The sequence below is a fragment of the Helianthus annuus genome, chromosome 15, assembly GCF_002127325.2.
Source record: "Helianthus annuus cultivar XRQ/B chromosome 15, HanXRQr2.0-SUNRISE, whole genome shotgun sequence".
Classification (NCBI taxonomy): Eukaryota; Viridiplantae; Streptophyta; class Magnoliopsida; order Asterales; family Asteraceae; genus Helianthus; species Helianthus annuus.
This window is the reverse complement of record NC_035447.2, coordinates 63128608-63142787: the sequence shown is the minus strand read 5'-3', so window position 1 is coordinate 63142787 and position 14180 is coordinate 63128608. Positions and strand designations below refer to the sequence as shown.

At 27.5% G+C, this 14180-nt stretch overlaps 1 protein-coding gene across 1 annotated transcript; it reads left to right on the top strand.

Moving 5' to 3' along the window:
- Window positions 1–11311: 11311 nt before the first annotated feature.
- Window positions 11312–12796, top strand: LOC110911726 (probable WRKY transcription factor 65). Its single transcript, XM_022156353.2, has 3 exons — window positions 11312–11573; window positions 11655–11804; window positions 11988–12796. Exons 1-3 carry the CDS (start codon window positions 11443–11445, stop codon window positions 12628–12630), a joined length of 924 nt encoding a protein of 307 aa, XP_022012045.1. The 5' UTR covers window positions 11312–11442; the 3' UTR covers window positions 12631–12796.
- The last annotated feature ends 1384 nt before the right edge of the window (window positions 12797–14180 follow it).

The following is a 14180-nucleotide window of genomic DNA, read 5'->3' as shown; positions in this document are numbered from 1 at the left end:
CTTTTTCTTCTTTTTAGAAATATCCAGCTTCCAGGAAAAAGAAAGAATATCTGCCACTGTTGAGCAAGAATGTACACCTTTTACTCCCAATAGCATTTTCGACATCAAACACATAATGAGGATGTGTTCAACAGTTTCTTACTCGTATCCGCAACCTGGGCACAATGTGTTGCTGATCTGAATTCCCTTTTTTCCAGCTCCGTCTTTGTCGGTAACCTGCCTTCAACGCCTTTCCATGCTAACATATTGGCTTTAGGTGTAGCCCACCCGTTCTAGGTCATTACAAAGCCACTCGACAGGTCCTCTCTTGTGACACACAAGTCCTCTCTAACGGTTTTAACATTGAAAGTCGACTTATTTTTCCGAGTGCCAACCCTACCCATCTTGACCTGTCTTCATTCTGGTGTATCTCAGTAGCGCCAAAAGCTGCATAAACTCCACCCATGCCTCCCCGGTTGTCGGCTTGTTATTCCATTGCCAATCCCACATAGTTACCTCCCCTTTTTTGTTGTAATAGTTCGCCACCCAAGACCCTTTGTTTGCTACCATTCTGTACATAATTGGATAGTCATACATGGCAATTGTTCAGAATCCATACATCAATGACATAGTCTAATTTTCAACATAATGCACATGTGCATATAATTTAATACAACGTCATTTAGAGTAAATATAATGCACATGTGCATATCATTTAATATAATATCATTTACAAAGTATATACATCATTTACAGTCAACATAATACCTTTAGTCACAAATCGAATGAACTGCAACTCTTGATGTTCTGTATTTGTAGGTGTATTCTGACTGTCAACTGTATTATCAGCAAATGGACCAACAATGTCCGCATCAGATGTATGAGGAGGATTATCAGAGAATGTATGAGGAGGAACATCAGATGTAAATGGTGATGTAGAGGATGCCGTAAACACCGTTTCCGGCTGCCGTCGCCGTGAAATCCGGTGAGTTACGTGATCGCCGTCGGCCGCCATCGTCGATGTATACAAAATATGCTCCGATGAATGAAACCCTAAGAATTAAAAGATGTAAAAATATGCTTCGATGAATGAAACCCTAAGAATGAAAAGATGTAGATTGTGAACAGGTGCAATGAAACCCTAAGAATGAAAAGATGTAGATTGTGAACAGGTGCGCGTGTTTTATAATAAATATCACATAATTACAATTTTGCCATGTGTTCACACTGGTTCTCGCGGTTCTCGCAATAAAGGGTGGTTCCTAACGGATCCTTATCATATACATATATATATATATATATATAGGGCGGGGTTCGGCTACAAAGTCCATTTTTCCTACAAAGTGTACAAAGTCATATAACACACCACAATTTCAGCCATAAAACACACTCAAAACCCACAAATAACATAGTGAAGATCACTAAAACACAATATCCAAACCATAACAATCCATAAAAACTTCAAACACACCATCCTAGAACTATGAATATAAAACACAACAGGATAATCAACATAAAACACACTAATGTTAGTCATTCAATAATCAAAGCCTTATCATCCAAAACACAACACAAAACCCACAAATATGGCGTTTAGTAATCTTCACTTTGTTATTTGAGCGGTTTTGAGTATGTTTTATGGTTGACATTATGGTGTTTTATGACTTTTTACACTTTGTAGGAAAAATGGACTTTGTAGCTAACTCCCACTATATATATATATATATATATATATATATATATATAGGACAAAGATCCGTTAGGAACCACCCTTTATTGCGAGAACCAATGTGAACACAACCAAAAATGCCTAAAAATAGCTAAAAAACACATAAACTTTTTTTAATATTTTTTATATAAAAATCGCTACTTTTAGTAGCAAAAAAAAATTTAATTTAAAAAAAAATAATTTTTTTTTGCTACTAAAAGTAGCGATTTTAACATAAAAATAAAAAAAATTAGATTTTATTTTTTATTTTTTTAGATTTTTTTTAGATTTTTTGGGGGTTTAGTTTTTAGCATTTTAGCTTGGGGGGTGGGGGTTTAGGTTTTTTTTTTTTTTTTTTTTTGGGGGGGGGGGTGGGGCGGTGGAGGTTAGGTTTTTTTAGGGTTTTTTTAGCTATTTTAGGTTGTGTTCACATTGGTTCTCGCGGTTCTCGCAATAAAGGTGGTTCTCGCATGAACCTTACCATATATATATATATATATATATATATATATATATATATATATATATATATATATATATATATATATATAGCGAAAGTGTAAAATGCAATATCCCTTAACGTACGATATAGTGAAATCGCATGTTATAAAATAACATATATATATATATATATATATATATATATATATATATATAGGGGTAGGCTAACGTACAAATGCGCTTATCGTACATTACGTACGCTACAATCTCAGCCGTCCGATCATCTTCCCGCATTGAATTCGCATGTTGTTTTTTTTGTAACACATGCGAAATTGTTACAAAAAACAACATGCTATTTCATCAAAATTATCACATGCGAAATTGAATTACCACATGCGAAATTGCTACAAAAAACAACCTGCTATTTCATCAAAATTATCACATTCGAAATTGAATTACCACATGCGAAATTGTTACAAAAAAACAACCTTCTATTTCATCAAATTTATCACATGCGAAATTGAATTAACACATGCGAAATTGTTACAAAAACACCTGCTATTTCATCAAATTTATCACATGCGAAATTATCACAAAAAAAAACAACATGCGATTTTCATTGCGGGAAGATGATCGGACGGCTGAGATTATAGCGTACGTAATGTACGATAAGGGAATTTGTACGGTACTCTTTACCTATATATATATATAGTGGAGGGTTCAAATGAGAAGAAATTCTTTGCAAGAAGAAAAAAGAAGAAATTTCAACCAATAGGAATGCTTCATTAGACTTTATTTAATATTTGTACTTAATATGTATATAAGGTTAAAATCATGTGAGAAGCACAATGCTAATTGAGAAACTTGAAGAGTATTCTGGACCACATATTTTCTCTAAGTTTTTCGTAATATACACATATATATAGTTTAAAATTGACTATATACATATACGTATAATTCAAGATTTGATAATATATTATATATATAGTTAATTTTAAACTATACATATTTGTATATTACAAAAAACTTAAGAATATTATAATCCAAAATGTTTTTCAAGTTTCTTAAATGGGGTTGATTTGTTTTAGTATCCATTCGATATATATTGTTAAACTTGTTACAGATTGATATGTTTATAATATGAAATATATTTTTTTGTTATCAAAAGTCAAGCGTCTAAAATGTGGGTACACATCCCAACCTACCCCGAAACCTCTTTAAAATTATTTAAAATTACAGTTGTTAACTTAAAATAAACATTACGTATCATATATCCTATTATACAATATTGTGCGATATTGACTTTAGAAATTAATGTATTGACTTTTCTGCAAATATCCATGGAGAGTACACTTTGGTTTTGTTTTACTTTTAGAGCTACAAACCTAGACTATTGTGATAAGGATAGGGATAATAAAAGAATCTTAACCAAAACATCAAACACCTGTTATTAGGATCAGTATTTGATATGAGATTAGTCTTAAAGATTTTATTAGGATGGTAATACACGTTTAATTACCTAAAGGTGTTTAACAAGATCAAATCTGAATATAATAATATATATCGTATAATCTTAAGAAGCATAAAAATTATATTAATGTCATTAAAACTTGAAATAATTAAAGTTATAAATATGTAAGAAATGTATATTAATATATTATACTTTAAGTCGGCTTTTGAAGTGACTTAAAATCATATTTCAGGTAATAGACATCCTAACATATCATTCTTACCTACATAAGATCATAAACAAGTATACCCAATAACCACGACCATATGAGTATTGTCTAACACTTATCTGACGATTAGGGCACATGTTTATAATTGGTATGTGATTAGAATACAAAAATCTCGACATATTATCATCTCTGTATCTTACTACTATAATAAAAGAAACTCAATTGAGGACACATGGCATTATATGGTGAGTCCTCGCTAAACCCATTATTTAATATATGTATACTAGGTTAGAACCCCGTGTAATACACGGGTTGAATAAATGTAATTTTATATATCAAATAATAAAAAATATATTTTTGAAACCTCGTTTATTACACAGGTTGAATAAATGTAATTTTACATACCAAATAATAAAAAGATATATCTTTAAAAATCTCATTTATTACGTGGGTTGAATAAATGTAATTTTATATATTAAAAAATAAAAAGTTATATCTTTAAGAACTTTGTGTATTGTACGGGTTGAGTAAATTTTATTTTATATATTAATAATGAAAAAAGTTACATTTTTAAGAACCTAATGTATTGTATGGGTTGAACACATGTAATTTTATATACCAATCAATAAAAAGTTATATCTTATTATATCTTTATAAACCCTGTTTATTATAAAAATTTTGTACTAAACTGACAAGATGGCCAAACCACAGGGACTAAAATGACATTTAACTCTTTACATTATTTTAGTTTATATTTAGTGTACATCTTTTGTTAATATCAAAATAAATAATTTTGAAATCTAATAAATATTTCAAAAGATTATATTATCTCCTATACGAATTGTTTAAATTTAATTTTATAATTATCTTTTAATTAATATTAATTATCTATAATTAAGTAGGAGATCAAGATAAGAAAACTAAAAAATAGATGTCTCCAATGAATGACATGTGTCCCAAAGTTGGTTTCTTTTATTATATAGTATAGATTTATTTAATTTAAAATAAAAGTTATATATTTATTTATTTATGTTTAAAATATCAATTTTATCTTTCACCATTTCGAATTAATTAATTGAAATCGTGACTCATCTTTTAACATTTCAAAAAATTTAGTTTTCTTATTTTTTATTTTAAAATATAAGTTGATTTAGTTTTATTATCTCTTTATTTTAAAATTATTTATTGTTTTCAAATTTTAAATTGAGTTTCCTAATTTTCTTTAAAATCACATTTTATTTTGTTGATTTTTTAGTTAAAATCTTGAAAATTTTAAAAATCATATCTTCCTATACTAATAAGTAAAAATCTTTTTTCGCACATTATTTTCCTATTTATCTCTCATATTAGATAATAATAATAATTTTAAACAAAAATATTATATAAGAATAAATATTTAAATAAGGATAAACATTTATTTTTTATTATGATCATATTAAATAATAATAATAATAATAATAATAAAAACAATTTTAAACAAAAAATTAGTTAAGAATACATATTTAACAAAGTAAAATGTTATACTAAGTAAATAGTACATTAAAGTTCATTATTTTCCAATTTATCTTTCATATTAAATAATAATAATAATAATAATAATTTTGAACACATATATTAGATAAGAATAAATATTTATATAAGGATTAACATTTATTTTTATTATGATCATATTAAATAATAATAATAATAATAATAATAATAATAATAATAATAATAACAATAATAACAATTTTAAACAAAAAATTAGATTAGAAGATAAAGGTTTATTTTTATTATGATCATATTAAATAATAATAATAATAATAATAATAATAATAATAATAATAATAATAATAATAATAATAATAATAATAATAATAATTTAAACAAAAAATTAGTTAAGAACACATATTTAACAAAGTAAAATGTTATAATATGTAAATAGTATTATATTTTATTAAAAAAATACAAAACCTATCTCTCTCTACGTGCAATATACGAGTTTTTTTAAGATATATCTTTTTATTATTTATTATATAAAATTATATTTATGCAACCCGTGTAATACACGGAGTTTTAACCTAGTATACAAATATATTAAAGTGAAAGCTCAATAATAATAAAAATATCTTTTTTGAAAGATAATAATTAAAATTTACAGATTTACTAAGTATTTATTTCATAACTTTTGAAAAACAAAACAATTTAATTATTTTTAGTCAAAAACATTAATCATATTCTTTGTTGCATTAAATCAATATAATCTTGTTTATGTGATATCCTATTTTAAAGTACAAAAAAAATCCACTAAATTTGTAATACAAAATTAAGTGTATAAGCATTAAGAAATGACCTTTTCTTTCTTTAAATTAATTATATACTAGATTAAAATCCCGTGTATTACATGGGTTGTATAAATATAATTTTATATAATATATAATAAAAATATATATTTAAAAAAAACTCCTATATTGCATGTATTGAATAAAACATAATGTAATATGTTAATATAAATAGTCATCAAGATTTATCTTTTACAAATGAACATTGATGTACTATTTACTTATTATAACATTTTACTTTGTATGTTTTATTTTGCATAAATGTAATTTTATATAGTAAATAATAAAAAAAGATGTATCTTTAAAAAAACTAGTATATTGTACTTGTTTAATAAAATATAATCTCATATGTTAACAAATATTGTCGTCAAGATTTATCTGTTAAAAATGAACTTTAATGGACTATTTACTTATTATAACATGTTACTTTGTTAAAAATGTATTCTTAACTAATTTTTTGCTTAAAATTATTATTATTATTATTATTATTATTATTATTATTATTATTATTATTATTATTATTATTTAACATGATCATAATAAAAATAAGCGTTTATATTCTTATCTAATTTTTGTTTAAAATTATTATTATTTAATATGATAATAATACAAACAAATGTTTATCCTTATCTAAATATTTATTCTTATCTAATATTTTTGTTTAAAATTATTATTATTATTATTTAATATCAGAGATAAATAGGAAAATAAGTTAAGAAAGCATGAGAAAGTGACACGTGTTCAATAAAGATTTTTATTTATTAGTATAGAAAGTTTAATAAGTACTATAGAGGGAATTCACTTGATACGGTGAAGTGGACAATTTCAGCACAAGACATAGTTTTATATATAAGTATAATTTATAAAATAACTTTAAAAGGCGTACCGTACCAACAAAAGATAATGCAAACAATATATGAATTATTAACATTGTATAATTTATATCATTATTACTAGGTTAGAACCCCGTGTAATACACGGGTTGAATAAATGTAATTTTATATACCAAATAATAAAAAATATATCTTTAAAAATCTCGTGTAATACACGGGTTGAATAAATGTAATTTTATATACCAAATAATAAAAAATATATCTTTAAAAACCTCGTTTATTACACGGGTTGAATAAATGTAATTTTATAGACCAAATAATAAAACAATATATCTTTAAAAATCTCGTTTATTACATGGGTTGGATAAATTTAATTTTATATATTAAATAATGAAAAATGTTACATTTTTAAGAATCTCATGTATTGTATTGTGTTGTATGTGTTGAGCACATGTAATTTTATATACCAATCAATAAAAAGTTATATCTTGTTATATCTTTATAAACCCTATGTATTATACGGATTGAATAAATCTAATTTCATATACCACATAATAAAAAAATTATATTTTTAAAAAACCCGATGTATTACACGAGTTGCATAAATGTAATTTTGTATAGTAAATAATATAAATTTTGTACCTTTAAAAAACCTTGTTTACTACACGGGTTGATTGAATCTAATAAAAAAATATATATTTAAAAAACTAATGGATATACACGATATACGATGGATGGGGTGATTGCGGTGATGATTCTTATAAATGTCACGTAAACATAGTGAATACCGTATTTGAGTTGAGAGTTGAACACGAAAATAAAAGTATAGAACCAATAAACATTGATTAATGTTTTTGTTTATTCCTTATAAACATTTTTGAAATAGGTTCTACCCTTAACTACTTTAGTTTAATAAAATAAATAAATCATATACATTATATTAATTTATATTTGTGTACGTCTTTTGTTAATTTCAGGATAAATAATTTTGAAATCTAATAAATATTTCAAAATATTATATTATCTTCTATACCAATTGTTTAAATTTATATTAAATTTAATTTTATAATTAACTTTTAATTAATATTAATTATCTATAATTAAGTAGGAGAGAGACGAAAAAACTAAAAAATAGATGACTCCAATGAATAACATAAGTCCCCCCATTGCTTTCTTTTATTATATAGCATATATTATCATTAAATTCCAACAAAATAATGTATATATTCTATCTAAAGAAACTAACAAATCATTAAAATTGGCTCAACAACCAATCAAATGATTCTCACTTAATGATTCTATTGTTCATGTATTTTCTATTGCTCATAGATCATTAAAATTAATATATGTATCATAGTCTATGGCATTATAGTCTAGTGATATTTTAGGGATGATATAAAGTTTAGAGACCATTAGCTCCTGAGTTTGATTTTTACAATGGGGTTTTCTCATATTTATTGGGTTTCCACCTGAATTAGTATATAGGACATTATAACCTAGTGGAGATGGATATGATCGGGTGATTCCACTTGTGACATGATAATACTCTAGTGATCCGTCAGTAATCCAAATTTGTCGTTCAAATATATATATATATATATATATATATATATATATATATATATATATATATATAGGGTGAGGTTCGGCTAGAAAGTCCAAGTTTCCTAAAAAGTGTAAAAAGTCATAAAACACAATAATTTCAGGCATAAAACACACCTAAAACTCACAAATAATCGAATGAATATTACTAAAACACCATATTCAAACTCCAATAGTCCATAAAAACTTCAAACGCACTATCGTATAACTATGAATGTAAAACACACAATGCTAAATAACATAAAACACAATAATATTTGCCATTCCATAATCAGAGCCTTAACATCTAAAACACAACACAAAACCCACATACATGATGTTTTAGTAATCTTCATCATATTATTTGTGGGTTTTTGGTGTGTTTTATGGTTAACATTATGGTGTTTTATGACTTTTTACACTTTTTAGGAAATTTAGACTTTCTGGCCAACTCCTAGCCTATATATATATATATATATATATATGTGTGTGTGTGTGTGTGTATGTGTATGTATGTATGTATGTATTAAATAAATATCTTAATAAATACAATTAATAAATACTTTAAAAATTAAATGCAAATAAATGTAGTGGTTAGTTAAAAGACAATGATAAAAATGTAATTTATAATCAAATATTTTGTAAGGTGTCTTTAAGTATTTTAAAATTAAATGTAATTACCATCTTTTCCTAAAAAGATGTATTTTATATTAATATAGGCATATTAAAGTGATGTAAGGTATCTTGAAGCATTTTAAAATTGAATGTAGTTAGTATGTTGTCAAAAAAAACATGTATTTTATAGTAGTATAGATATATTAAAGTGAAAATTCAAGCAATGTCATTTTGTGTAATTAATATAGGTGCATAGGTAGAGGATCTTGTACATTAATCTAATACTGTGAAAAGAGTGAGAAATAATGTGGTGATGACAAGTGTCCTATATCTACGTTAATTTAAAAGGGTGAATTAGTAATTTTCTATTTCTTTCAATTAATTGTTTAAAAGATAACTGCCCAAAATAACCACCCCCCCTTTATTATAGGAATTCGAATTTAAGAAATAAACTACGAATTTGTGTCATCTCGTTCACCGGTTATTAATTCTGTAGTGTTATATAATTCTGTAGTGCAACCACCATTCAGAATTGTATAGTGTTATATATTTTAATATAGTGTTAGATGGTGTTATATGGTAAAAAAAAGGATGTACAGTGTTATACGATGGATGTATAGTGTTATACATTTCTTGAGCAGTTACATATTTCTGTATTTTTAGAATTTAGGATCGATAGAATTTAGCAGTTAAATTTGAATCGCTAGAATTTAGAAGTGAATCACTAGAATTTAGGAGAGGTTACCTAATTTGAAACTTATACAGAGACACTATTACCCCTACAATTTTCAAATCAGTCCATATAATTAAACACAATTTATAATTTGGTCCCTATTGATCTCAACCATTAGATCAAAGATCTAATGGTTTAAAACACTTCTTACACTTCTCACACTTTAGATACTTTGTACACTATCCCTACCCTAGGTGTATATAAGCAAGGGTTATTGTGTGTAATTAATATAGGTGTATATAAGCAAGGGTTATTTTGTGTAATTTAGGTGTATGTAAACATTGTCATTTAAAGATATAGATTTTTTTTGAACGATAAATTTGGATCACTGACGGACCACTGGAGTATACTCATGCCACCAGCGAAACCACCCGATCATATCCATCTCCACTAGGCATAATACCTATACACCAATTCAGGAGGAAACCTAATAAATATGAGAAACCCCCCTTCCCCCCTTGTGCCCCCTCCCCCCCTGTGGGAATCGAACTCAGAACTTATTGGTAAAATCTTAGTCCACCTTCAAAATGCCACTAAACTATAAAGCCATGGACATTCAAAGATATAGATATGTGTGTATTAAATAAATGTCTTAATAAATATAATTAACATTAACAAATACTTTAAAATTGAATGCAAATTAATGTAGTGATTAGTCAAAAGACAATGATAAAAAAGTAATTTATAATGAAAGATTTTGTAAGTATTTTAAAATTAAATGTAATTACCATCTTGTCTCAAGAGATGCATTGATATATTAAAGTGATCTAAGGTGTCTTAAAGCATTTTAAAATTAAATATAATTACTATATTGTCCCAAAAGATGTAACTTATAGTAGTATAAATATATAACGTGAAAATTCAATAATAATGATAGTATTATATTCTTTCGAAAGATAATAATTTAAATATATAGATTTACTAATTATTTTTCACATAACTTTTGAAAAACAAAACAACTTAATTATTTCCAGTCAAAACACATTAATTATACTCTTTGTTGCATTAAATCACTATAACTTTGTTTATGTGTAACATCAGATATTCAAGTTCATCAAAGTTTTCCTCTTCCAAGATTATCTTTAATTAAATTTGTAATGCAAAAGTGTATAGACAATGACCTTTTTTTTCTTTAAATTAACTATTTATATTAATAAGTATTATAATAATAATAATATAATGACATTGATGATAATAATCATCAAATAATTGAGCTGTAGTGTAAATATAAAATTGAAGTTTTAGGTGAAGATCATTAATATTGGAATAAACTAATAATGATGAAACCCTCCTTTTCAGATTTGGATTTACTTTCACATTTGCCTGCACGTTCAATTGCCCACCTGTCAACATTTCATTTCGGACCCCTTATATTTCATTTGGATCATCCTCATTCTTTCACCACCTTCTCCAATCTCTCTCTCTCTCTCTCTCTCTCTCTCTCTTATCATTCAGCCGGCCATAGTAACTGTATATACATACATACATACATACATACATACATATATATACACATATATACCTGTAAAGAAACACTTGTAGTTATCACATCATGGAAGTTGGATTTCACCGGCGCAGCGTCCATCAAGAAGACGATCAAAACTCGCCAGAAAACAGTGAGGAATCGCCGCGTTCACCTCTTTCCCATGACACCAAGGCAACATCTACTTCCTCTACTAAAAGGTGAGTTAAATCCTAGTACAAAACACACACAACACACACAACCTAAGACATATGTTAATTGTTGGATTAATCCTTGCACAGTAAACGAGGAGCGAAGAAAAGGGTTGTGCACGTACCGATCAAAGAAGTTGAAAGATCTCGACTTAAGGGCGAGACAAACGCCCCACCAGCTGATTCCTGGGCTTGGAGAAAGTACGGCCAAAAACCTATCAAGGGATCTCCGTACCCTAGGTAGTTACTGTCTTTATGCGGTTGTCATAATTCTATAGTGTATCAATATCTGTTTTTCGCAGTTCTCAATATTTTTTTTTTTTAATTTTGAAATAGACTATTTGTACAATTGTACAAAGTGGTTAATTGAAATTAATTAAGTTAAATTGTTTACAAACCTCAATTATTTGTTTTGTTTGGCAGGGGCTATTATAGATGTAGTAGTTCCAAAGGTTGTCCAGCAAGAAAACAAGTAGAGAGGAGCCGGGCGGACCCTACGATGGTGATGGTGACGTATTCTTGTGAGCACAACCACCCTTGGCCGGCTTCAAAAAACAAAAATCACCACCACCACCACCACAACTACAATACGCCACCATCACCACCAACCACCACTGAAGCAACCAATTCGGACGTTACCAATGACCAATTGGAAGAATTAGAAGATGACCATCAAATTTCAAATAGGCAATCTGAGCCTGAGTTTGAGCGTGAGTCTGAGCCTGAGCCAGAGCTTGAGCCTGAGTCTAAGGCTGACCAAAAGTTCACAAGTTTCGAGGTGGGGTCATCATGTGGGCCATTTGCCACAACCACCAATCAATACTACGAGTGGTTCTCAGATTTTGACTCCACATCACCAACCATGCTCGAAAGTCCCTTGATGGCTAGGGACATGGCCGAAGATAACGATATGGCAAAGATTTTTTCAATTCGAGACGACGAAGACTCTTTTTTTGCCGATCTAGGCGAGCTGCCTGAATGCACGACCGTGTTTAGGCGGCGGGAGATAGAAAGGGTGGAGGAGCACCACCGGAAATTGGCCCCATGGTGTGGTACCACCGGGTGATGATATTACAATAATTAAAAAGTGGCTGCCGAGAAAAATGTCACCTAACCAAATTTGTCTTTACTATTGCAAGGTATTTGTAAATTTCAAGATTTGCATGCAGTGCGGCCAAAGATACCAAAAAAGCAATTTTAAAATCTTTCTAAATTTAAATCTCTTTTTTTAATTATTATTTTAGATATGCCAAGATTTTAGTGTCATATATTAAAAATGTGCAAAAATGTTTATTGGAGAGAAATATGTCTTGAAGTGCGTGTAATTAATCAAGCATGGCCATCGCACTTTAGTTAAAGACGAAGATAGATCAACAATCACAATTTCTTTATTTATTTATATTATCTTATATATTTTATTTATTTATATTATCTTATATATATTACCATGTGATTGGTGTTCTATTTTTAATATTCTCAACCTTAAATAAAATTAATTATTTATGTTTTGAATTTTATACCTAAGGCTGCTAGGCACTTACTCTTTGTCAATTTCTTGTTGGTCACGCCATTAATTAATATAAATAAATAATATATAAACGTACATATAAAATTAAAGTTAGATATAAACAATGTCGAAACTTTTGAATTCCCTAGAGTTACAAACTTCCCAAGAAACTAAAGCTCAGAATAGTAGTATATAATAACGATGGGAGTTAATTACTGTTTTCATCCCTGTGGTTTATAAAAAATCACTATTTCAGTCAATTAGTTTAAAAATTGTGATTTCAGTCTCTGTGCTTTCACTTTCGTAATCATTTCAGTCCCTGTGGTTTCACTTTTGTAACCATTTCAATCCATTATTCTGTTAAGTACAGAGACTAAAATGGTTACGAGGTGGACTGAAATGGTTACAAAAGTGAAATCACAGGGACTGAAATCATAATTTTTAAACTAATGGACTGAAATAGTGATTTTTGACAAACCATAGGGACGAAAACAGTAATTAACTCTAATGATGGCTTATTTTTCAATTAAAAAAAATAGTTGGTAAAAAGTAAAATACTTTATTTTTACTTTTTAGGATGTCTTAGATTCGAATACAGTTTTCACTTGTTTTCTTTTAAACTCTTTTGTAGGTCACGTGTACCTTGTATTGTGTTTTACCTTATCTTATTGGTTTACAGAAAATTGATAGAATTTTGTAAGTTTTCTAGTAACAAGCTCTGAACGTATAAAAAAAAACAATACAGTAAAAAAAGTATGTACTTTTGCTTCTCAGTATGTGATTTTTTTTTTCTTCTTAAAAATAGCTTTAAAGATCAATTATCGAAATGCAGATATGTTTCGGTCATTACAACATTATGGAGCATTTTAATAAATTCAAATTTAGTAGTGACATGACATGTGTTGAACAAATCTGTGTTAACGTGTGTTGACACAGCTTTTGAATTTAATTACCCCATTAGATAAAATAACTCCAAAAAGTATTGGTTTTTCTTTGACCATGTCACGTTATATATTTAATTTGCAGTCTAATTGTTGATATGAATAAAATATCATATCTTAAAGTTTTCATGTGACATATACAATTCTAACGTGACTAATGCCTAAAAT

Excerpts from the sequence above, each read along its gene's own strand:
- LOC110911726 (XM_022156353.2), top strand. The coding sequence starts at position 11,443 with ATGGAAGTTGGATTTCACCGGCGCAGCGTCCATCAAGAAGACGATCAA. Across the intron at positions 11,574-11,654 it reads TCTACTTCCTCTACTAAAAG|TAAACGAGGAGCGAAGAAAA; the intron begins GTGAGTTAAATC and ends ATCCTTGCACAG. Across the intron at positions 11,805-11,987 it reads AAGGGATCTCCGTACCCTAG|GGGCTATTATAGATGTAGTA; the intron begins GTAGTTACTGTC and ends TTTGTTTGGCAG.